The sequence below is a fragment of the Xiphophorus couchianus genome, chromosome 15 (assembly GCF_001444195.1).
Source record: "Xiphophorus couchianus chromosome 15, X_couchianus-1.0, whole genome shotgun sequence".
Taxonomy (NCBI): Eukaryota; Metazoa; Chordata; class Actinopteri; order Cyprinodontiformes; family Poeciliidae; genus Xiphophorus; species Xiphophorus couchianus.
The window spans coordinates 1,931,515-1,955,779 of record NC_040242.1 but is presented as its reverse complement, the minus strand read 5'-3'; the positions used below and the strand labels follow the sequence as shown (position 1 = coordinate 1,955,779).

The 24,265-nt window shown below is 34.7% G+C and overlaps 1 protein-coding gene across 1 annotated transcript in view; it reads right to left on the bottom strand.

Moving 5' to 3' along the window:
• Window positions 1–24,265, bottom strand: part of man1a1 (mannosidase, alpha, class 1A, member 1) — a 121,663-nt gene that overhangs the window by 64,182 nt on the left and 33,216 nt on the right. The window contains exons 3-4 of the mRNA XM_028040415.1: window positions 9,334–9,449; window positions 3,163–3,243 (exon numbers count right to left, since the gene is read on the bottom strand). Of these exons, the coding sequence (XP_027896216.1) occupies window positions 3,163–3,243; window positions 9,334–9,449 (197 nt within the window). The remainder of the gene's footprint in view (window positions 1–3,162; window positions 3,244–9,333; window positions 9,450–24,265) is intronic.

The window sequence follows — 24,265 nt, the reverse complement described above, 5'->3', positions numbered from 1 at the left end:
AGCAAACCTTTTAAAATCCACTAAAACAAACGTCCACAGCGCCACACCCGTCCTTTTAACCCACTCATAATTAAATTACTCAACTCTCCACTCAAAGCGCAGACCTCCTGCTTCGTTTATGTTTGATTTGTATAATATACGGGATGTAATAAAACCGAATATGAATGTCGATACTTTCCATTTCTCCCCGTCATTATCGAGCCTGTTGAGTGGCTCTAATGTTGACGAAGTCTCCCCATCTCTAATGAATATGATTTAAATTCTGAACAACATGCAGACAAAGTCAAGAGGCTGAATATTCGCTAAGGTCACAGACTGATTCTCCACATTCAGGCTGTTTGTCTCCTTTCTCTCTGGATGTTTTGGTTTAAATAGCTTCTCAAACAGCCAGGTAGTCTCATAGCAAAGAGACAAATCATTAACTGTTAATAAAATCCAGTTCTGTTGAGGCCCATTGATTCCTCAGGTGGTAGTTTTATTAAAAAAAACAAATACATAAATAAAAACGTGTTGATGAGTAAGAAGAACAGAAAAGTCCAAATAAGACAGTAAAAACCTAAAAATGATAACTTTATATTTAAACACAAAAGTTTATCAGAACCATTTCTGAACAAAGATTTGCTTCACATAGTTATAAGTTTCCACTGCTTATCCAGGACTGAAACGATTAATCGGATTATTTGTGATTAATCGATTACTGAAATAATCGCCAGCTATTATAGGAGTTGATTAATCGCTAGCTAGAATCAAAATATGGATATTTGCTGCAACAACAAAAACTCTGAGAAGTAATTAAGCCAAAACTGTACAAAAATATAAACTTTTGCATTTATTACAAAATGCCATATATTTTTGGCGGTAGAAAAAAACCCTTTTCTATCTAATTATTAATCAGTTAATCCAAAAAATAAACAGAACTAAGGTTTCAAATGTTGGTTTGTAGAGATTTTTAGTTGCAAACCTAAATGATCAAATGTGATTAAAGGAATTCCATTTTATAAAATTTCAAGTAACACAATCTGTATTTTCTCAGCAAACAATGACTATTTTGTTTATTTGCATCTTTTAATGTATTTCTAATATTGCATAAAAAAGGTTTAAATGAAAAGCGTGCCAATTTTTTTATGTGATTAATCGGTTAATCGTCAGAACAATCTACAGATTAATCGATAACTAAAATAATTACTTGCAGCTTGAAATTGATCAATCTTCCCCGACTGTAATAATCTTCAGTATTGGCTTTAAATTTCTTTTTCAGTTCTTACCAGCATAAGCTAATTTCGTTCCTTTAACATCTCCAACCAATCTTTTACCGAAGTCAACTGACACTGATGTCTTTTTACCCCCTGCAGCAGAACCCAGCGTTTCTTCAGAACCGTGTCGACTTTCATTCAGTGCCAGAAAATCCTGCAGCAGTCCATCATCTTCTCAATCAAAACCCCCTCAGCTCTCCAAGGCTGCCCATCAGCCATTTATATACCTTCACCAACCTGCAGCCAGAGGAAGGGTCATGAAAAGTACAACTGACCTGAAATGAACAAATCTCATTCAGGGAACAAAAAAAAAAAAAAAAACTGCTTTGAAATATTAAGAGTCGTCTGTTTTTAAATCAAGTACATCAAACTTTAACATCTTGATAAGTTTCCAGCTAATCAACAGCAACCAATACTTTCCAGGGGATTTCCAAGGTAATGAAAGCAATTTAAAGTCACAATAATTCAAATATACTTCTAGCTTGCCATTTGTCTTAAAACCAGTTTGTTTCAACTACATATCAAAAACTTTATTGATGATATTTAAATCATGTAGCTGATGATTTGTAGTTGTTTTCCATTATGTACTCAGTCTAATCTAAAGCAACGTGCTTCTCAACTACAAGGTCGCAAATCGTTTTTTTAAGCCCAAAACAGGGATCATAACAATAGATAATTGAAACAAAACAAGATAGTATAAGATATAAGACAAAATATTCAAAAATAACAGCTAACATAAATAATACATCACGTTTAATTATACAGAGCTCATCAAAATCCTTAGGAGACACTCAATTATTTAGTAGAAAATGGTTTGTGTGCAGTGGTGGATGGGCAAATTTATCTGCAGTCAGATTAGAGACAGTTTCCAAGAGAAATGAAAACATGGAGCACAGTTTTAGATCCAACACGATACAATTATATTTCATTTAGGCTTTGACCTCCAGAAGAGGGTGGATGGACAGACAGATGTACAAATGTTCAGGTGAATGGATGAATAGATGGATGGATGGTTAGAAACAGAAATAGGACAGAAAAGTCTGAAAATTTAACTGTTTTCTATGGTTTAATTTTTAACCTTCAAAGGTTTTCCAAACTTCCAGTTTTTCAGACCCTCTCTGAATCTTAATGAGAAAATAAATAAAAAAACTCCATCAAATGGCCTCATTTTAAAGTGAAATTTGGAGACTTTTTTCCTCCAGATGTTTTCAGGCAGTTACAGAGTCTGTTGAATCAGATGAGAAAAAAATCCCACCTAATTCCCACACTGACTCAGCACTGCAGGTAAAAATCTCATAGCAACATCTCCAAGTCTTTCACATTAAATTCACTGAAAGAATCTCTCTCTAGACTCAAAACCTGAATTAGTTTGGATATAAAGCGACTCTGGTGACATATTCCATTAGCAAACTTACATTTCAGGAAATGTTTTACCTCAAAAGACCAAAGGAAGATCCCAACTTCCAAACATACCAAGTATTTGTGATCTAACTTCTATTACAAATATCTTACAACACTTAAAATAAGACAAAATAACTCACAAGTAACTATTCAGCCAGACAGGAGCTTGTTTTAAGTAAGTAATTATTTAAAATTGATGAAAAAGTATTACATCGTTGGCACCGTTACCTAGCAACCCAGTTCTAGTTCCACTGGCAGATTATTTCACTTATAACATGAGTGAAATAATCTGTCAATGCAACAGTACCTTTTAAAATCAATATTAAATAATTGTTTTTACTTAAAACAAGCTCCCATATCTTGGTGAAACATTATTTGTAAGTTAGTACATTTGAAATAAGATAACACTGAGATATTTGAAGTAGAAACTAGACCAAAAATACTTGGTAAGATTTAGTGTTTTTGCAGCACAGAAGCAGCTTGAAAAACAGCGAATGAAACTCCTTACCTCTTTCCCAGACAGGTAGTAGGCAGACAGCAGACCTCCAACAAACCTGATGTTCACCTCAAACACAGAAACTTCTGCATTCTGCACCAAAAAAAAGAAAAACAAACGCATATGAGTCAGAAAACTTATATAAAGGTCATAATATATCCCCCAACTTTGTTTCATCATCTGAACCCAAACCAAAAGGGAACTCCAGCTCTGTCAGGGAGACGTTTGGTTTATATTGTTGCACTGATTGACTTTACAGAGCTGCTGGCATGGCTGCTGCTTCGGCTTAAATGCAACAATAAATCACAGGTCTCCTGTTTTTTAAAAGCAGGAGACAAATTAAACAAGACAGCTGATTTCTTGCTGCTACAACCAACACTGCTACCCTGGACTGTTAGTTTCCGAATATCGCTCCCAGGGGCGTCCCGGAAAACGAGTCAAATTACGTCTGACTCTCTGATGAACATGGAATTCTGGGAAATGTTGTTTATTATTTCTGGCTGGAAGGAGTTAGCCTATTCAATTCCTTGTTTAAATAAAAATAAAACTCTTATTGTCTAAAATGTAATGGCAGCATTTCTTTAGTGTAAAGGATTCATCTGCAGCTAAAGAAATACCGTCTACAAATTTGTTGACTATTTTTCGGATTAATAACTGGACAGGAAAAAGTGCTTACTAGTATTGTTTTTATATATAATTTGAAGCAGGTAAAACTAAAAATGCCACCTGAGGAGTTCTGGATAGAACATATTTATAGATAAAGATGATTTTTCATCTTAAATGAAAAATATATATACTTTTGAACAGTTTTGGCTTTATTACTGCTCTGAGTATGCTGTTCTTGCAGCAAATGGTCTTTTTTGACTCCAGTTAACGATTAATTGATTACTAAATTACTTTCTAAATCAATCACGATTAATCTGATTAATCGTTTTAGAGCAACACTAAAATGTGATACAAAAACACATTTAATGGCAAAAGCCTGGACTTGTATAGCACTTCATCAAGTTCAGAGGACTCCAAAGCACTTTCCTCTACAATCAGTCAGAATGGTAGGCTACTTCATAACATAAGAGGCTAAAGATAGTTTAAAATGCCAACTCTCTGTTTCAAGTGAGTAAAAACTCAATTTTAACGTCTTTTCTTAATAAGCATAAACAATAATCCTCTGTTTTCTATTATAGTCTGCAGATTATTTTTAAGAAAAAAATAGTTTGTACCATGGTAAATTTATTGCCATGTGTTAAACAGCACTAATACATCCTCCAACTCTTCAGCAATATGACAGAGATTAAGTGAACAATATCTACAAAATAACAATGCCCATCTTTCTAGACAACAATAATAGCGCATCTCAAAATTACAGTTGTCATAGTATTTGTCACTGGGGCAGAAAATTGTTTTTTTCTGAACAGATTCCAGAGTCAGATGAAGAGTTTGAGCTTGACTGACAGCTCTCATAAGCCGCTGCTGCCAAACTGAGATATGACAATAGGTTGTCCTGTGGAAAAACAAATAGAAAATATCTCCAGTCATTTTACTGAAAGCCGGAACCGCTGACTGACGCGGCTGACAGTTTGGTTCATTTCTGCTGATTTAAACTCAGAGCTGGAACCAGAAGTTTGCATACACAGAATAAATGCATCTTTTTTTCTCACTACCTGAAGTTAAAAACAAAACATCTCTTGTTTTTTTTAGAACATTTACAATTACCAAAATTATTTATATTTACTAAATTCTGCAATAATTAGAGCAAGAATATGTCAGAGATTAATCTGTAGCTGTTTTCATTGACCATATAATTTAATTGCGTTTCTTATTTATATGGAAACGCTGCAATTACAAAATTTAATTTGTTCGACAAGTATAGACATAATGGGAATGTCCAGCCATTGTAATGTTGGGATTCTGGTGAAAAACATTCAAACTGACCTCAAAATAAAAACTAAAGACTTTGTGAAGTTGCTGCTGAAGCTGGTAAGATTGAAAGAAACGTGTCCTGTACAGACTTGGGCTGAAAGGCCGCTCGGTTCGGAAGAAGCCAAAAGAAACCTAAAAAGCCAGATTTCAGTTTGCAGATGCACACAATGACAAATACCTTCATTTTTGGAGACATGTCATGTGGTTGGACGAAACTAAAGTGTAACTGTTTGGACATAATGACTGTCATTGCATCTGGAGGACAAACTGGGATGCTTGTACCATCCTAACTAAATGATGGCGGTGGCAGCATCATGTTTTGGGTTTTTCTTTTTGCTTCAGGAGGAACTGGTGCACTTTATAAACTAGATGGCATCATAAAGAAAGAACATTATGAAGAAACATTGAAGCAACATCTAAAGACATCAGCCGAGAAGTTAAAACTTGGGCTCAGACTGGTTTTACCCCAAACCTGACAGCTAAAGTGGTTATAAAATGGTTTAAGGGCAACAAATTAAACTTTTGAGCATGATATCAATCATGTAGAGAATTTGTACACCTGTCAAGAGGAATGGACCAGAACTCCAGCAAACTATGAGAAGACGGCAATCCTACCAAACACTGAGGAAATGTATGTAAACTTCTGATTTTGACCACATTATTAAATATATGTTTTCTCTTATTATTGTTGTTTGACAAATAGAAATAATTCTGGAAATTCTAACTGACCAAAAACAAGAGAAGTTTCGTCTGATTTAACTCCAGATAGTGAGAAAAAAGAAAAATGTATTCAAACTTTCTCATACTCATTCTACTTCTTCCTCTTTAATTTATTCAAAATTAAAACTGAATAACTACTTTTGGATTCTTTAATTTTGCCAACTCAGGATGATTGTTTCTTCCCATGTACAGCAGTGATTTATTAATGTGCTGGACTTCAGCAGCTATTACAGCTTTAAACTGTTGGGCAATGACCCTGTGAGTCAGCATTTGTATGACACTATCTCCCTCCTGAAAAAAGGTTGGCAAGCTCAGAGTCAAGTCTCCTGATGTTGCAACATTCAGGCCATTACGGAGCATGCAGGAAACTGACTAAGCATGGCCATTTCCAAGTTGAGAACGATTTGAGGGACTTCAGCAAAAGCCAACGACTTAATGATCCACCTAAAAATCTTTGGATCAGAAGAGACGCCTATCATCACCAAGCATCTGCTCTCTTAAAACGCCAAAAAGTGAAACTTGAGAGCATTTTGAGAGGCTACCACTGGAGAAATAATCAAAATATGCCTGTTGGTGGTTTAAAGAAGAGCGGCAAAAACAAATGAAGTGGATTAGCAGAGCTTGCCAACAAGAGATGGTGTTATCCATGTAGTGTGATATTTTTAAAAGTTAACATGTCACAAAGACTCTTTGATGAGACTTTAATGTTAAACTATTTCTGAATTGAATGAATATTGTATAAATACAAGCGGGGATAAAACAGTCAGATTAAACATGATGAATTGATTATTTGAAATAATCGTCAACTAATTAAGTAATCGATTAATCGTCAACCAGAGTATAAAGACTCACAAAAAGCCAAAACTATTCAAAAATTTATACACATTTTGCACTTAAGATAAAAAAAGCAACTTCTTTGTCTGCAAATATGTTCAGCTTAACCGGTTTCAAATTCTGTAAATAAATACAAGTAGGGCAGAAGAAATTAATCAAATTAATTGTGATTAATCGATTATTAGTCAACTAAATTAGTAAACAATTAATTGTTAATTACAGTGTACAGGTAAAAAAAGATAATTTGCTAATTACAGGGCAGTATTTAATGCAAAACTGCATTAAAAAAAAGGTTTTTGTATCAAAGTTAAACCTTCCCAGAACTCCTCAAGTGACATAGTTCTAGCCCTGGTCCAATTTCTGCAAAAAATCAAATAAAATCTATTAGGCAACTGTTGCTATCCAATTAGTAGTCGGTTAATCTAAAAATGCAAACTGTATTGTTGTTAAATAAGGTAGAAAAGGCTGAGTTTCTTTCATTTTAGCTATGCTTTGCTACAAATGATCAAGCATACGCAAAGGGAATGCTTTGTTTTTGCATTTTAGGCTATAAAAAGTTTATTTTCTTATTCAGCAAAGAAATTTACTTACTTATTTTATGTATTTCTAATATTGTGTTAAAATAATCTTAAAAGCCTAAATAAAAAATCTGCAGTATGACCAAATTTTTCATCCATTTAGGTTTAGGGTTAATCGATTCATCGTCCGAATAATTGATTACAAAACATATGAATAGCAATAATTAATCCAAACTTTTACAAACATTTTTTTACATACAAGATAAAAACATATTTGTCTGTAAATATGTTTTAGCTAAATCTCAAGTGGTATTAATTTCAACTGGTTCAGATTTTACTAAAGTAATGCGATGTTATTGTATTTTACTTAACTACATACTTATTTTTTTGTTTAAAAATAAATGGTTTATTTGTATCTTTAACAAATTTCTAATATTAAACTAAACTTGGGCGGAATTTGCAAATGTTTTATTTGATTAGTATTGTAGACATGGCATAACTAAGTCATTAGCAACATTGTCATATCCCAGTTCTCATATTCATGATCCTTTCTGTCCTCCAGGAACTAGTAGCATGCTGGAGCCTTCCCGGTTGAAATCCTCTAAATTGTCTCTACAAACTGTGTCGTGAGCCGTACTTCTCTGGGTTTTTCCACTCCTGCAGGAAATAAGAAGTTTACTCCAGGAAACAATTGGCTCTCTGCTGATATAATCCAGTTTGACTGACAGGGCAACAACTGCCACACACTGGAATCAGGAAGGATTATGCAAAAAAGCAGCAACAGCAAAAAATAATAATAAAAGAAGAGATGTGCCTTCATTTTACAAGCACATGAAGAAAAACGTCTCGTATTCAGAGCATGAACCCTTTTTCTTTAGATAGAAGTCTAAACAAAGACACTGATTTCCTGTCAGTTGTGCCTGTTGCAGCTGATTTTTCAGTTATATCTGGTTGGTTTAGATGAATCTGGTTACGCCACCGATCCGCAGACACAGTCATGACTACGCTAAAGCAAAGCCAGAATGGTTTTCTGCCTCCTCTTAATAAGAGGCTCTTAATCATAATGAGGATGGCTCGAGAATAAAGGGAAACATCAAAGGAGAAGAGGGCAAATTGTCTGCGCTGTACCGACGTTCATATCTTTAGGAACACAAGCTGCTGAGCTCATTAGTCAACGCAGAGTAAAAAATACACAGTCCTATTTCACCTAAAGAAACTTTAACTAACTCCATTTTCAGTAGCATAAAGAAAACTTGTTGGAGGTTTAACTTTTAAAACTCCTCTTATGATGATTTGATTAGGATTTTATTGACGACAATAAGGAGAAATGAAGGAGAACTAAATTCAGTAAATAAAGCTGCATTTTATTAACTCAAGGCAAAAGTATTTAGCTCCGTGTTCATCATATTTATGAACATAAATCAGATCTTTTTATATAATTTCTAAATTACTTTGATAAAAACAGGAATATATTTACTTATCCATCTTTTTGCATTAAAAAAATATCAGCATTGTAATGCTGTACACTGAGGAGGTTTTAATAAAAAAATCTGAAATCTGCATCTTTTATAAATTCACTTCTTGATATGGGTGATATGGCTCAGGGCGGCATAACGAAGGGGGCGTCGCAAGAGATCAACTCTCAAGCTAACAGCTTTTATTTTAACCTGAACATAAATAAATCTTTGTCCATTTACACGTTTATTTTCAAATTTATTTAACTACTTTTTAATTTATTTTTGCAACTTATTTGCAATCACACCAATATAATATTTTTATATTAGTACACAGGGGAGCAGTATGCACAGGTGTTTCTCTGGAACGTAATTTCAAATTATTCACATAACATTTTTTAATCAAATTATTTTTTGCTGATTTTTTTGCTCATCTTTCTTGTTTTCTTCACAATATTTTTTTTATTATTATTTGTAAGTCTTGCCAGAGCACATATGACACCTTTAAGCCAAAGAGTCTCATTAAAAACATGATAACTCTTGATCAGAATGTTTAATTTAATTAACCGAAGCAGACATCTCTTTATAAACAATAAAAAAAGCTTCAAAACTCAAAGGTTTTTTTAACACTTGAATGATTTAATGTACTGATAAACCACAGCACTTTTTTATATTTTTGAAAGTAAATAAACTCTTTGATTATTGATCAGTTGATGTATGTTATTTTATTAACTTACCACATTGAAGTCCAGGTTTTTCTCCACCCAATCTGTGGCAGCTTTAAACTCCTCAAACATTTCCATGATGTAGAGCGTATCTAGAGCGTCCACTATTGTTGCACCTTTTATACTCCCTGGAAGAAACAGGGAAAAAAACATATTTCAATTAGAAATAAAACAATTAATCAGAAAAATCGCAATTAATCGATTGTTGAAATAATACTCAACTAATTTAGTTATCGATTAATCATTAACTGGAATAAACAGACTCAAAAAAGGGATATTTACTGAAAGAACAACACAGTCAGAACTAATAAAATTGTACAAAAATACATACATTTCATATTTATGGTAAAAAACAAAATTTGCATAATTGTACAAATGATAAAGTGTAAACTCAAGGAATGCTATGTTGTTGCATTTTAGGAAATAAAATGTTAAAGAAATTAAATTATTTGCATCTTTTGATGCATTTGTAATATTGTATAAAAAGATTTAAATAAAAAATATGTAAAATGTGCCATTGTTGATCTGATTAATCAAATAATCACCAGAATATTTGATTAATCGATAACAAAAATAATCCTTAGTTGCAGCCCTCATTTAAATGAAAAGTTTTTGCAGGTTTTTGTGTCATAAATATATATTTAATTTGCCATCAGAAATAGATTTAACGAAGGCATAAAAAGATTTCTGAGCTGTTGAAAGCTTTATCCGAGTCCAGATGTTGGCCTCAAATTTACAGCAAAGTTCTGAAAAAGCCGTTAAAGTTATAGAGGTAAAGTAAATCATTAAGCAGGCAGATGGTGAGCGGTACAGACGAGCCGATGAAATGTAAAAACTTCTGTTTATCTGCAGTGATTAATATAGCAGGAGGCAGGACGTATAGATCATCATTTCAATGCACTCATTACTCCAAAACCAGAAACAAATGTGGGTCTGGGTCGGCACCAAGCAGCTCAATAAGTCATGAAACATGCAGAGCTTTTAGTTCTGAACATAAAATCCAACACGGAGAAACCATTTGACCAATTAAAGGAAGAAAATGGAAGCAACACAAAGAAAGACGTACAACAGGAAGTAGAGCTACAGAGAACAAAGGAAGAAGAAAAACTCTGATATTTAGATAAATAAGTTGGTTTTTTTACCCCTCCAGGGGGTCTTTTGTGGCTCTAGTGTCCCTTATATGACAGTAGGCTGACAGGAAACGGGGAAGGAGAGGGGGGAAGACATGCGGCAAATGTCGTCGGGTCCGGGAATCGAACCCGCGACGGCCGCGTCGAGGACTCAAGGCCTCCAAATACGGGTCGCGCTAACCGCTACGCCACCTAGATAAATAAGTTTATGAAGTAATTCAATAAAGGATGCTTTATTAGACACAATGCTGATTCATAAGAACTACTATCCTTTATAAGCAGCGATGCTCCACTCTGATTATTAAAGTAAAAACAGGATTTCAACAGATTTTTAGAGAGAAACAAATTCTGCAACGATCCAAGAGTTTCTGTTAATCCATGGGAGGGAACAGCAGACAAGGGAGGAAGGGAGAAAGGAAGGAAAGAAAGACCAACGGAAGGAAGGAAGAAGGGAAAGAAAAAGAAGAAAATGACTAAGAAGGGAGGAAAGAAAAAGAAGGGAAAAGAAGGGTGTACAAGGAAGGATGGAAGAAAGGAAGGAGATTGGCTAGCATTTCGCAAACAGCCAGTCTAGGAGCACCAATCATTTATAAACTGCAGATGTTAGCTTCTGCTGTCCAGCTTCCACTGAACGTATTGATAAATATTAATTAATATTTGGTATCTGAACCTTTAAAATAAGCAGTTATTTTATTTTAACTGAGATCTCAAAAATTCATAGATTTAAGCTTTTCACACCAACATTTGTTGCTTCTTAAAACCTGCAAATAACAGAGGTTAATACTTAAAACAATTAACAAAATTAAAGTATGTAAACATGAAATTAAACATTTTCTATCATCTAAGATAAGATATTTGAGGCATAAAAGTGATACAGAAATGAAGAAATGCTGCTTAAAGATAAAAATAAATCTAAATGTCTGAATACGCATTACTGTTGTCCTACAGATTTTTCTGCAACACTGAAGGAGCTTTCATCTTAATGGCCTGTCTGCAGGAAAAAGCAATGGAGCTGCCACTCAAATCTGCATTAAATAACCGCTTGAATGTATAAACGCTCCAAGTATTTCAGTGTTTTATTAAAGCAAAAGCTTTTCTTATAGACTTTAAAAAGGGAAAAATGATCCAAACACCAATTAAAACATAGAAAAGGTAAAACTGTGGTGTCAATCATGTTTTCTGCTTTTATTCGTCTTCTTTTACTAAACTGTCAGGTTCGTTTGAGTTTCAATTGTTTCACAGTGGGAGTAGAGTTATCTTTCAGGTTTTTGTTTTTAATACACTAAATTAAAGAATATTTTGGGGAAAAACCACAATATATTTAGAAGGGTCAAAGGTTAGGAAAAACAGTTCGTACAGTTTTCCTATTGTAAAATTCCTGTAGTAAAAATGCTTTTTAACCATTTTTAAGGTAAGTTTTCAACCACTTTAATTCAGACAGTTTTAATTCTCTATTAAATATTACTTATTACTGTTTAAATAATGTTTTGTGGGAGTATTTGACATGAATAAAGTAAACTAAAACAACAAAATCTGAAGTTTTTAAAAGTCTCTGTCACAAAAACTAAAACACTAATTTAAATAAAGCCTTTATTGCAATTACACAGTTTAATAAATCATTGAACCATTAGGAACAATAAATAAAGCAAAGTGAAACAGTCCAAAGAAATTGTGTTAAGGTGAGCAACCTTCCTGCTCAAATTAAATAAACACAATATACAAATAAAAAATATTTTAAAATTGTTCTTGCTAGGTTTTCTTACATTTAATAAATAGAAGTAATTTTAGTATTTCTAACTGACCTAAAACAAGAAAAGTTTGTCTGATTTATTTTCAAACTGAGGGGAAAAAAACAAAAACCTTGTATGAAAATATCTAGTTTCAACTGTAAATGTTGTTCTTCACATTTGGATTGCACTTTATTACATAACAGAGCAGTTTGAATATCAAGCACTTTCAAGGAGTTTCCAAAGCTTGAAAACTCCAAGTTGAAATTCAAAACTTTCAAGGATTTCAAGCTCCCTGAAACAGTTTCTAAAATCAGATCAAGGATGTGTGTGTTGGTCCAGATGGAAAGATCTGAGGTTGTGTGAAGGCTGGGTTTTATCTGAGGTGTGTGTGTGTGTGTGTGTGTGTGTGTGTGTGTGTGTGTGTGTGTGTGTGTGTGTGTGTGTGCGTGCGTGCGTGCGTGGTGAGGCGGCAGATGGTTCAGCAGAGGGAGGAATCAGTGTGGCCTCTCCATAAACATGAGTAGCAGAAGAAGAGACGACTCTACAAGCACCGAGCGAGAGGGAAGGATTTGTGACGCTCGTTCTGAGCGCTTAGCTTGTTCGCGTGCGAGAATTTAGCTTCATATTTGAGTTTTTGCAGAAATTAATAAACAGAAGTGCTGCTGCCAACAGCAACAAATGGTATATTTAGCACATTAATATTTTTTTCTACAGATTTCCTGTTTAAAAAATTATTTTTATGGTTTTAGCTCAACTTAAAATGCAACTCCAATGTTGGTCCATCTGCAACTTTCAATTTCAACTTTCTACAGCGCCAATCGTATTCTTCCAAGATTTTCCACATTTTGTCGCGTTACAATCTGGTGGATTTCAGGTGATCAAAAGATAATAGATCAAATTCACTGATTGTGTAATTTTACATTTTGAAAATAAATTTGTTTAATGGAAACAAAACTGCAATTGAAACATATTTTTTTGCATGATAGGAGTCACATGATCAACAACAGGATGTTGCTACTGGCGGAAATGACAAAGAAGACGACAACAGGAAATAGTCAGAGAATCATGTTTTATGACTTATTGTGTGAATATACGTATTTATTTATGATTTTAATTTTGTTTCTTATTTTAAGGAAACACCACAATCGCCAAATTAGAAAAATACTGACAAAGTTCTGCGCATATTTGTAACAGAAACACAGATAATGCAGCACATATCCAAACTGGAAGTAGGATTTGGTTCTAAGGCTTTAAAATAAAATCTGATTTTTTCTTACCAGATCTGATTGAACATTTATTGGTCTTTGAGAATGTGTTATTATGCCATTACTATTAATGAAAGTACTCAAAATTACAGAATCATCGTTATAGAGTTAACCTGAGTTCAAAGTTCAAATAAATAGAAGTTTGCCAAACAAGATGGCGGCTTTGGCCATGCTGACATCACCCAAAAAAAAAATTCCAAAAAGAATCTTCAAAAACCAAATCAAGTTTTCGCCCTGCCCTATATTAAAGCATATCCATTTGTTAAAATAGCCTAGTCAATGTCCTGACTTGAATCCAATTGGCAAAACATATTTCTGCTTTTTGATGTTCTTTATCTAACCTGGCTGAGTTTGTTTTACCCCGACTGAAGTCACAGAAGCTGAAGGAGGGAAGAAATTGACAGATAGATGAAAAATGGGAAAGCCAGTCCCCAGAAGACAAGAATCATTTCGGCTCTGTTCTGAGGTAGGACACAAGGATAGATTGCAGCAAACGGAGGCAGAAAAATGAGAGGAAAGGGGTCCAAAAGTCATTAACCAACATTATTCTTTTTTTCCTGTGAAACACACTCCATCCACTCCTTCCTCTTCCAACACCCACTTCTCTTCTAACGACAGAGAGATCAATATTTTATCCAACTTCTCGTCCTTTCATGGAAAAATCACCAACATTAACCTTAATAATTAAATTCATCATTAAGACACGACGTCACACAAAGTCCAGATACATGTCTAACAATGTATCTGGACAGAACAAATGGGGGAAAGTGACATGAATGGAGTCATAATGCACAAATTGGAGGCAAAGTGAAAGCTTTCTGTTTGTGTGGGAATCGGACTGACACTTTTATTCTGAAAAGCACATCTTTTGCTTCCCACACAACAACCATTCAGGTATCCTTGGACTGGATGAAAACCGGAAATCAAAACAAACATGCAATCTGTGAACAAACTTTAACTTTGAGAAAAATAAAACAGCTGTAACTTGAATTGGACCTTGTTGCTTAACTTAGCTACAAAAGTTAAGCTGTGTGTTAAGTTTGTAAAAAACAACAAAAAACTGACTCTTTCATCAGGAGTTTGAATTTAAAACCGATTAAAATCACTGCAAAATGTGAGACCTTGCTAATTTATGGCACTGGTTTTTGTGGACTGTATTCCAACATATCTTTTGCTTTAGTTAGGCATAAAAAAGCTTTTCTTTAAAATGTTTCAAGCGATTCTTTTAATAGCTGATGCTGTTTATGTCTTTTCAACTAAAAGAGGAATCTGACTCCAGTTCAAAATGCATTTTTTCATTATATCAGTGATTTTTTGTTGCCTATTTTTGACAAACCCAAGATTTATAAAAATTTAAAAAAGTTATGGTGACAAATCATTTTTCTAGCAGAAATTTAGTAATTATGAAAAAAAAGCACAGCTGCAACTGACGATTCCCTATCTGTAATCAATTCAATTCTGATTATTAATCGGATATAAAAACATGCCACAATCAACAGATTTTCTTTTGAACCACTAAAGTCTTTTTCATACAAATACATTAAATGATGCAAATAAACAATTCAACTCCTTTTTAAATAGGAAAACAAATATTTTATGACCTAAAATACAATTACATCACATTCATTCAGAAAATCTGAGTTGGATTAAGCAAAAAATATTCCATTTAAGAATCTGGCAAAAAATGTTTTCAGATAAATGTGTTTTTTCATCTTAAATGTAAAATCTACATACTTTTTGTAATAGTTCAGCTTTATTAGTTCGCCTGATTATGTTTGTTTTCCTTTAAGAAATTGTCTTTTCTTTAATCAATTAATCAATTACTAAATTAGTTGTTTCAGTAATTGATAAATCATGACTAATCTGATTAATCACATTTAATCCGATTAATCATTTTAGCCCAAAGACAAGAGTAACCAACATAGTTCGAATTTAAAGCGTTAAAACAAAAAATAACAATTATTTGTGATAAACAAGGAGGACAAAAGTTAAAAACATTCTAAATTAAAGGGGAAAAATATGCTGATCCTTAAATTTTTCTTTAGAAGTGCATTTTGTGTCAGAAGGGCGCAGGTGCAGCTAAAATTTAACAAAACCTTAAGATTTAAGTCAGTATGAAGGGTTACATTTTTAGAAGAAAAGACAATTTAAATTTACAAACTATTATCAAATATATATTTTTGGAAAGAAAATGGGTTCAGCCACAGCTCCTGGTTTACAGTATGAATTATTGTATGTAGATGTAAATGGACCTTACCACAGGGGCCGCTTTTCATTGGCTGATGCCCATTCTACGTGGCCGTCTCACAAACACACTTAGCTTCCCGTTAGCTAAGTACAGCATAATGGCAGAACTGATACAACTTGTACACCTTGAAGCCTGTCTGCTACACAGTCTGACGTTAGATAAACAGATCAATATGCAATGTGTCTGTATCTGACATACACTAAAGATTTTATTTTAGCAGAAAAGGCTTTGGACTAAACTGTTACTCGTGTTAGCCACGTTAGCACCAAGTACAGCTAGTCAGTCAACCATCGCTGTGTTCAGGGAAGCGCTGATTAATAATCGAGAAATAAATATCAAGCCTGGAAACTTGATATATAACGGACTGAATGTTATGTTTTTAACGTATCTTTGCTCGTCTTGCAGGCGGTTGCCATGGTAACAGGTGTGCTTAAACTACAGAGAGAGAGAGAGAGTAAACAGGTAGGAGTGGTTTTGAGTTGATCACCTGTTCAGGTTATTTTACCTTTGTTTCCCTTTGCTGTGGCTCATTACAGCCGCTGTAGTTTCTAAACGTTGGACTAATTACCTCGTTCGTTTGTGAGTTTACGTCATTCACAACAAACATCAAATAGAACAAATATATTTCATAAAATTTTAACAAACAAATGGCTTCTACCGAGGTAATTATATGAAATTAAATTAATTATATCCCAGCTTCAGAAGATTTGCCTTTACCTTTACAGAGCTCTTTGGTTCCTCCCATCAGTCTGTAGCTTCTCATATTGAGGTCAAAGTTCAGATCTACCATAACTGACTGACACCTGCTGGCCTCAGGTTTGCAACCAGCTTGTGACTGAGAAACCAGTAACCTCCTCCCAGTTGATGACATGAACTTGTTAGTTCCTCTGTCCATGTAGTAGCTGATATATTGTGAAAATCCGGTAGAAATGATGCACTAATCATGTTTACATAGAAACAACGCGCCGCGAGGCTGTTTGTGAGACTTGCGGTCACGTGGGTCGGTTGTGGGCGGAGCTTGGTAAGGTCCATAATCTTTGGGTTTTCATTGAATGTTTGAGGTTAAAAGATAAACTTTGTTTTCTTTTAAATTCTGAAGATCTTTGATCAACTATTCATGTCTACCTTGACTCTCTATACTGCTTCTTTTAACCGTTTGGATCTACAGACATTTGGCTGCAGCCATACCGAATATAAATGAGACCCTGCAGAGGGGAAAGTTGATTAAAAACGGAGGGAAACACAAATAGATGTGCAGAAGCCAAACCAGCAAACATTGTAGATCTTTTTTGACATTTTGCTACATATCATCTTGTTTTCCCTCTTCTCAGTAAAGAGAAATTGCCCGGTGCCTCTCCACCCTGGACTCACCAATAAAAATATCCAGTGAAAACACTGTTCCCTGTCAAAAACCAAACACAAGGTGAGCTGACAGCGGCTGGAAAACTCCCTTGACTTTATGAAATACGCCGTCACCCAGCCAGGCGACGGAAAACAGACAAGGCTGCAAACTCAACCACTCGCCAGCTTTCCAAGGGAAGTCAAATGGATTAATGAAAGATGTGCTGACTCTGCAAAAAATAGAAACGGCAGCATCAGCCTTCACAAGTCTGGAAGAAGCCAAAGAGTGACTGGTATTAAAAAACACAACCCTGAAAGCTCTTTTAAATAAAAATCCTGTCTTCAGCTCACTGTCTTTCTAACCAAATGGTCTAAAATTGTTCCAACCCTAACTAGACGTTTAATCCCTAATCCCACAATATCATCCAGATCTCAACACATTCAGCTTCCAGTGATTCAAACACTTGCCTCATTTTAGTTTTATTTTTTATTTCAGGAGGTCAAAAAGGGTTGGGGAGGAAAAGTGATGGCTAAGGCTTTGGGTAATCGCGTTACTGTGAGCAGGAAGCAAGCACACACACACACACACACACACACACACATCCCAGAGCGTGTTAACCTCTTGGCTTTGGCTGCCACATATTCAAGCGTCAACTGTTTTTTGTCAAGGTTACAGCGAAAGGCATTAGCCAGACTCCCTTCTTTTTTTACTCTGTGCTGAAGTAAGACGGGCAAATTTAAAGCATCCATATCATCTTTTAGGATATTCTTAGGATTTTATACAATAGGCCAAGACAAAAGTGATAAATGATTTTCTAAATGTCATTATTTTTACATCAAGCCTCTTGATGTGGTTACCATCAAGGCTGAAACGATTAATCCCGATTAATCTGTTATTGAGATAATTGTCAACTCATTTAATAATCGATTAATTGTTAACTTGAGTACACAAACTGTGTGTACAAAACTGTACAAAAAATATATTGGGGCTGAAACGATTAATCGGATTAATCACAATTAATCAATTATTGAAAAAAGCGTCAACTAATTTAGTAATGGATTAATCGTTAGAGTACATTGACTCAAAATGGACAATTGTTCAAAGATTTTCATATTCAGAGAATTAATTACGCCAAAACTCTTCAAAAAATGTGTTAAGTTTGAAACTATTAATCAGATTAATAGATTATTAAAATAATTGTCAGCTAATTTAGAAATTGATTAATTGTTGACAGGCTATTTACTTAAAGAACACAGTGAAAGAAATAAGCCAAAACTTTACTATTATTATATAAATATAAAAATCAAACAGAAAGGGTGAGCGTGTGGCTGATTGGATGTCTGCTTTAACGCACCAAAGCTGTTATTTGATTTTATTTTTAGATGTTTTCAAAAGTTTCATGATAATTCCTGATAAATTTATGATAATTGTTAACAATTCCGGATTGCTTTTGATAAATTCTGATGGTTTGATATTTTTCTGATGAACATATGTAGTATTAATGCAGCAGTTCCTGCTAGTATAAAAAAATCCAAATAAAATGGGCATTTTTAACATTTCAAAGGGCTGAAACCGGGCAAAGGGATGGTATAAGAATAATCAGTAGTTTGAGTGAAAGCTTGTGTCTTTAGTAGAGCTAATGAGAGGATGAGTGGCGCTGCAGTGTTTGTCAAACCCTGGGAGGTGGGACTTCTTGTTGTTTAAGGTGCATTAAGCGTGATTAATTGAAGCAGTCGACAGTTTAAAGTTTCACAACAAAAACCCAGGAGAAAAGTTTTAGCATCTCAGAGATTTCATGTCACGGCGGCAACATTTCAGCTCCCCTCTTGTCTGAGTCCCATCCACAGCCGTGCTGCGGAAGATTTACATCACTCCAGACTCAACCAAATTCAACTCCCTCCGCCTCATCATGCTGACAAACACACAGCAGAAAAACCTGAGGGAAGGCCACAGCAGAATTACTCCATCCATTTCAATTACAAAGATTGAATATCTGATTCACAGGCACACTGAATGCTGCGTGGGAGCCGAGGCTGCAGCCCGGGACTCAATGTCAAATTACATAACCAACTAAATGACTTGTCGGAATAGAAAGACACCAGAAACATCAGTCCTCTTTACTGGTGGATAATATTATTTTTAGCTTTGCTCACAACAGTGGCGGGGCTCAGAGGCCGTCGGCGAGCAGGAAGCAGCAGAATCAAATGTGGGACGACATAATGAAAGGAATGTGGCCAAGAAGCACATGCAGCCAACTAGTTTACACACCTCAACCCTGCAAGCCCCCGATGCCTCCACATCATCAACTCTGCCATCTAACTGAAGGTGAGCTGCAGACCGGTGTGTCTGCTTCTCGTCCTTTAAGTCTTTTTTGCTGCTCAGCATTTGGAATTACATTCATTCAGCTAGAAATGTCCAAATTGTACACATCTCCATACTCAAATCTCCTTAATCTTTAAAATTATAGACATACATTTTCTATGAATTTATGGCAGGTATTTCTACAGAGTTCTGACTTTGGAAACTTTGAAAAATAAAGATTGACTGGACAGCAAAAACTTTGTGGACAGATGGATGAAAACACAGATGGATTAAAGTGCAGACCAATGGCAGGTTGGGTGCACAGATGGATAAATTAAAGATTGGACAAACGGTTGATGATTGATAAAAAGACAACTTAATGACTGGACAACTGTCTATGTGATTGACGGATGAATTGAATGACAATTTAATGGTTGGACAACTGTCTAAATTGTTGAAGAATGGATTACTGAAGATTCAATGGTTGGACAATGATCTTTGGACAATGTGGTTGACAAGTTGATAAATGGATAAAAGTCTTCAAACTCTAAAAGTCTGGATCGATGCATTTAGAAGAAAATAAATGTAGACAAGTTAAAGGATGTTGGAAAAATCCACACAAACTGCTGGGTTGGACTTTAATTCAAACAGCAAAACAAATGCTTAACAATATAAAAGTCAATTTTTTCCAAACATCTCCTGGTGAAACCCACTAATTAAACCTCCAAAACTCATGTGAGGTATTTAAATATCACACTGTTCATTAATTATAAATATCGCTTTAACACGCATAACTAAAACTGAGCAAAATTCAAACAGATTTTGAACTATTAAAAGAGATCAGTTATTCTAAATATATATATATAGTTTGGTCAAAAAGTGCCCTGCAATAAATTTCAGAGATTAGTGGTAAGATGCTCTCAACCATTAATCTGAAATAGAACCTCTTCCTGTCCAAAGATCACACTTTCCACTTCGAGTTTTATTTCCTATCTTTTTATTTCTGATGGTATTGATTGATAAATCCAAGTTTGAAGGACAAAGTACAAATAGGACAGCTGGGCAGTCTAGCTGTCTATGAGCTAGACTGTCCAGTGAAATAAACATCTGCGCTGGATATAGACCAACAACCTGAATCAGTTCTTGGCAAAACCCCCCCCAAAAAAACAAAACTCAGATCATCTAAAAGCTGAAACAGAAGATGATTATTTTCACTGCTTCCGTTTATTTCCTTTGCAAGTACAGAGATCTACAAACTTGGCCTGTAGATGCAGATGGAGACTTTATTGGTAATGAAAGTAAAATTTTCTTACATAGAAAAATTTAAAGTACAACACAAAGTATTTGTGTTTTAAAAAAATATAAATTCAATCAAGGAAAAAAAAATCCCCTGAAAACTAAATGTCTTTCTTTAACTATAGCAAAAGTGCAAAGTAGCAGATTTACGTAAAGAAAACTCTGAAGTTTTGAGAGTAATCTCAGAAATTTTCTAGAAAAAAGGAAATTTCTTAGCTTCAAAAATCAAATATTTGCAAGAAATAGAAAAACATTAAAATTTCTGACATTAATGTCAGAAATTTTCAACAAAAAAGTTGGAAATTTCAGAATTTCAAATATTTAGAGAAAAATTAGAAGATTTCTGAATTTCTGGCTAGAATTTGCTCCTTTATTCCCCATCTACTAAGGCCCTAATGAAATGTTGTAAAAATCCCTTTCAAGTTTTGGTTGTACAATAGATATCAGACTAATATATTTGCTTGATTTTATCAAAACTGAACACAGTTCAATGAAGAAAATAATACCAAATAAAAATGCAAGACAAAAAGACATCCTCAGGTGATTATTAAACCTGAAGATTTGTCTCAACTCTGCATTAGCTGCAGTATCGCTTCAACTAAAGGCGATAATAAATAAAAATCATAGTGCTCTGACACGGGCATGGAGGAAAGACCGCAGGGAGAAAAACAAAGTGACAAAGAAAAGCAAGTCTCACAAAAGCCTTGCAGCATCTGTGGCAAAGCCTGCCCTTCATCCTGGGGCCTTTTTAAAGCACTGCACACGGGGCCAGAAAGAAAACCTGCACTGCAAAGCCACTGTGTCTCAGGAGGAGCTGAAGGTCTTCACTTCTTCACATCGCCTGCAGCTACAGCTCCATCCGACTGTCCGGGAAAATAACCACACTTTCAGGTCAATGTCAAACCTAAACAAGCCGCACCCGATTAATAAAAAATTGAAAATATTGTTTTGAATGCATTATGTGTTAATAGGTGGGGAAAATGTGAAGTATTACCATTGGTAGCTCAGTATTTAAACAACTTTTGCAAACAAAACGGTTTCTGCAGGTTTCACCGACTAAAATCTAAGGCTTTTTAAGACCATAATGAATGAAATTTAATACCTATATTGCAACAGAAAATTATATATAGTAGTAGTCCCTTGCATGGGCTAGCAAGAGAAGTGAGCCAGTTGTGGAGATAAATTCGAACTTACCCAGGAGTTAGCAAAGGTATATTAGCAGCTAGTTAGCGGTAGCCTCAACCACTTCAAGTTACAGAATGTAAAGAGGAAGTCTATGTTAGGGTGGCCATTTATTGTATTGTTCATCTTGATAAATTTCTCTTCTTGACACAATCATTTCCCCCAAAAACTTAGTTTTACTATTTTCTGTTTGTTCAAAGAAACTATCAATAAAACTATGATTAAATACAATTACTATGAGCAGTTTAGTGATACAAATCACATTTCTTTATGCGACTGAGGAAGTGTGTTAAAAATGTTTTCCAAGCACATTATCTGTGTTTAAGTGGCTATTATTATTATGTCATACATTTACAGTCTTACAATTAAGACATAGTTCTTAACGTCACTTTTATTGGTATTTTAAGTGTCACAAAATATTGTGATAAAACTTTAAGTCCACATCGTCCAGCCTACATAGAATACGAAAGTAAATATTCCTGCCACAACAATATTTAAGATCTGTGATTGACATATTTATAAATAAATGTAAGACACTTTAAGGTCTTAATTTTAGACACATTAATTTAAGACCTTTTCAGACTTTTTTTAATGATGATTAACAGTCGAGTCCAAATGTCCAACAAAAACAACAACAAAAAAAGACCTTAAGAATGCAGGAAAAACTACTGATTTAAAAGTTACAAACCTTGAAAAGTTACAAGCCAGCAATTGAAAAACAGAGATATACCTGCTCTGTATCAGAGGCATTTCAGTCAGGTAGAGAAGAAGTAGCGGCGACAGGCGGAGAGATGGATGCCACCACGCCTCTAGCTGGATTTAATTTTAGCAGAGCCAATGAATCTACAGAGTCCTAAGGCACAGGATCTGAAACAGCCTAGTCATCTTTTCAGGATATTTGTTTAAAAATACAAGTTCGGCAAAAACCTTTTAAGACGGCGAATAAAAGGCAAGAAGACAAACAGATAGTCTGCACTGGGACAAGAAGAAGAACTACTCATATTGAAGTATTTGTTTATTGGCATCACGTTTATTTGCAGAGCACATTTCAAAGTGCTTTACCTCATAAAATCATCATATAATCTTCTATTATGAAACAAACATTATATTTGGTCAAATGTCATTTTCTAAATTACCAAGCAAATATGCTCCACATATGTTGATCAATCTTCCAGTTGCTGTGAATAAAACTCTGCACAGACGGGTCTAAGCCTCGATTTAAAGGAAATCAGTTTTCTGGAAGTTCGTTGCAAATTTGTGATCCATCCATCCATATTCAAGGACTACCGATTTATACAATGCAGCAAGCGTCTTATTGGTCTACTGTTTAGGTAAAGCCAACAGGCGATAAATTTTAGGCATAAAAAGCTAGCTAGCAATGCTTATTAGTGGCTAGTTATCAATTTGAGTCACAGAACACAATGAAGGTGTCTGAGTGCTACTCAAACTTTTGCGTGACAAACAAGTCCTGCGGGGAAAAAACTGCAGAATATGAGATTAAATAGTCTTGTCACAACGACATTTAAGACCAATAATAAAGGTATTTAAGGCCAACTTTAAAAAATTTAAGACCTTTTGAAACTTGAGTATGAAGGATAAGCCACCTTGTCCTTTAATATCTTTATTTTTTACCTGTAAACAAACCAGATCATTCCCCTAACCTTAAGTTAATTCATCCAAGTTTTAAAATTTTTTGTCAAACCGTAGACTCCTAGTATTAATGGGGTTTAGGAACTACAGCCTCTAAATAGCTGAAATCTGCAAATACTTGAGAAGATTAATCTAAAAACGCTACCAACTGCCTATTTTAATGGTTCAAACACCAAATATACATTAATGGAAGCTGTGTTAGCATTGTCACAGAAGCTAACATCTACGGTCTTAATCCTTACTAATGTTTTTGGGGATTCAATCAATCAGCACCAAGGAAAATTAATATTTGTTTTATCCAGACAAATAATATTTTCCCATTTCTGGACTCCACCTTAAAGCATTTTAACTCTCAGAAAGTCGACAACAAATGTAGTTATTTTTACTTTAATCTTTTTGTTTTGTGAGAATCAAAACTTGAATACTTAAAAAGCTCCTGGTTTTGTCGCTGAGATATCCAGAAAGCAGAACATATGTTCGATGCAAGATAAAGACGTCCCTGAAATGAGCCAAAATCCAGCTAAACGCACTTAAAGTGGAAACAGCTGATGGAACAGCTGGCGTTTCTCCACAGAGGAGACACAGCCACCCGTCAGTCTATCCCATCCCTGCTGGAAACACACCAATCCGCCACGACATTGAAAACATTAGAATAACTTATCATCTCAACAACTTCCAATGTTTTGCTGGAGAAGTCATGAGGATTTTCCCAACCCATTTCTTTGAATGCATCCTGTTGGCAGGAAAATCCATGAACTCATGCCAAAAAGTAGCCAGCTTGAGGCGCTGAGTAGGTCTCC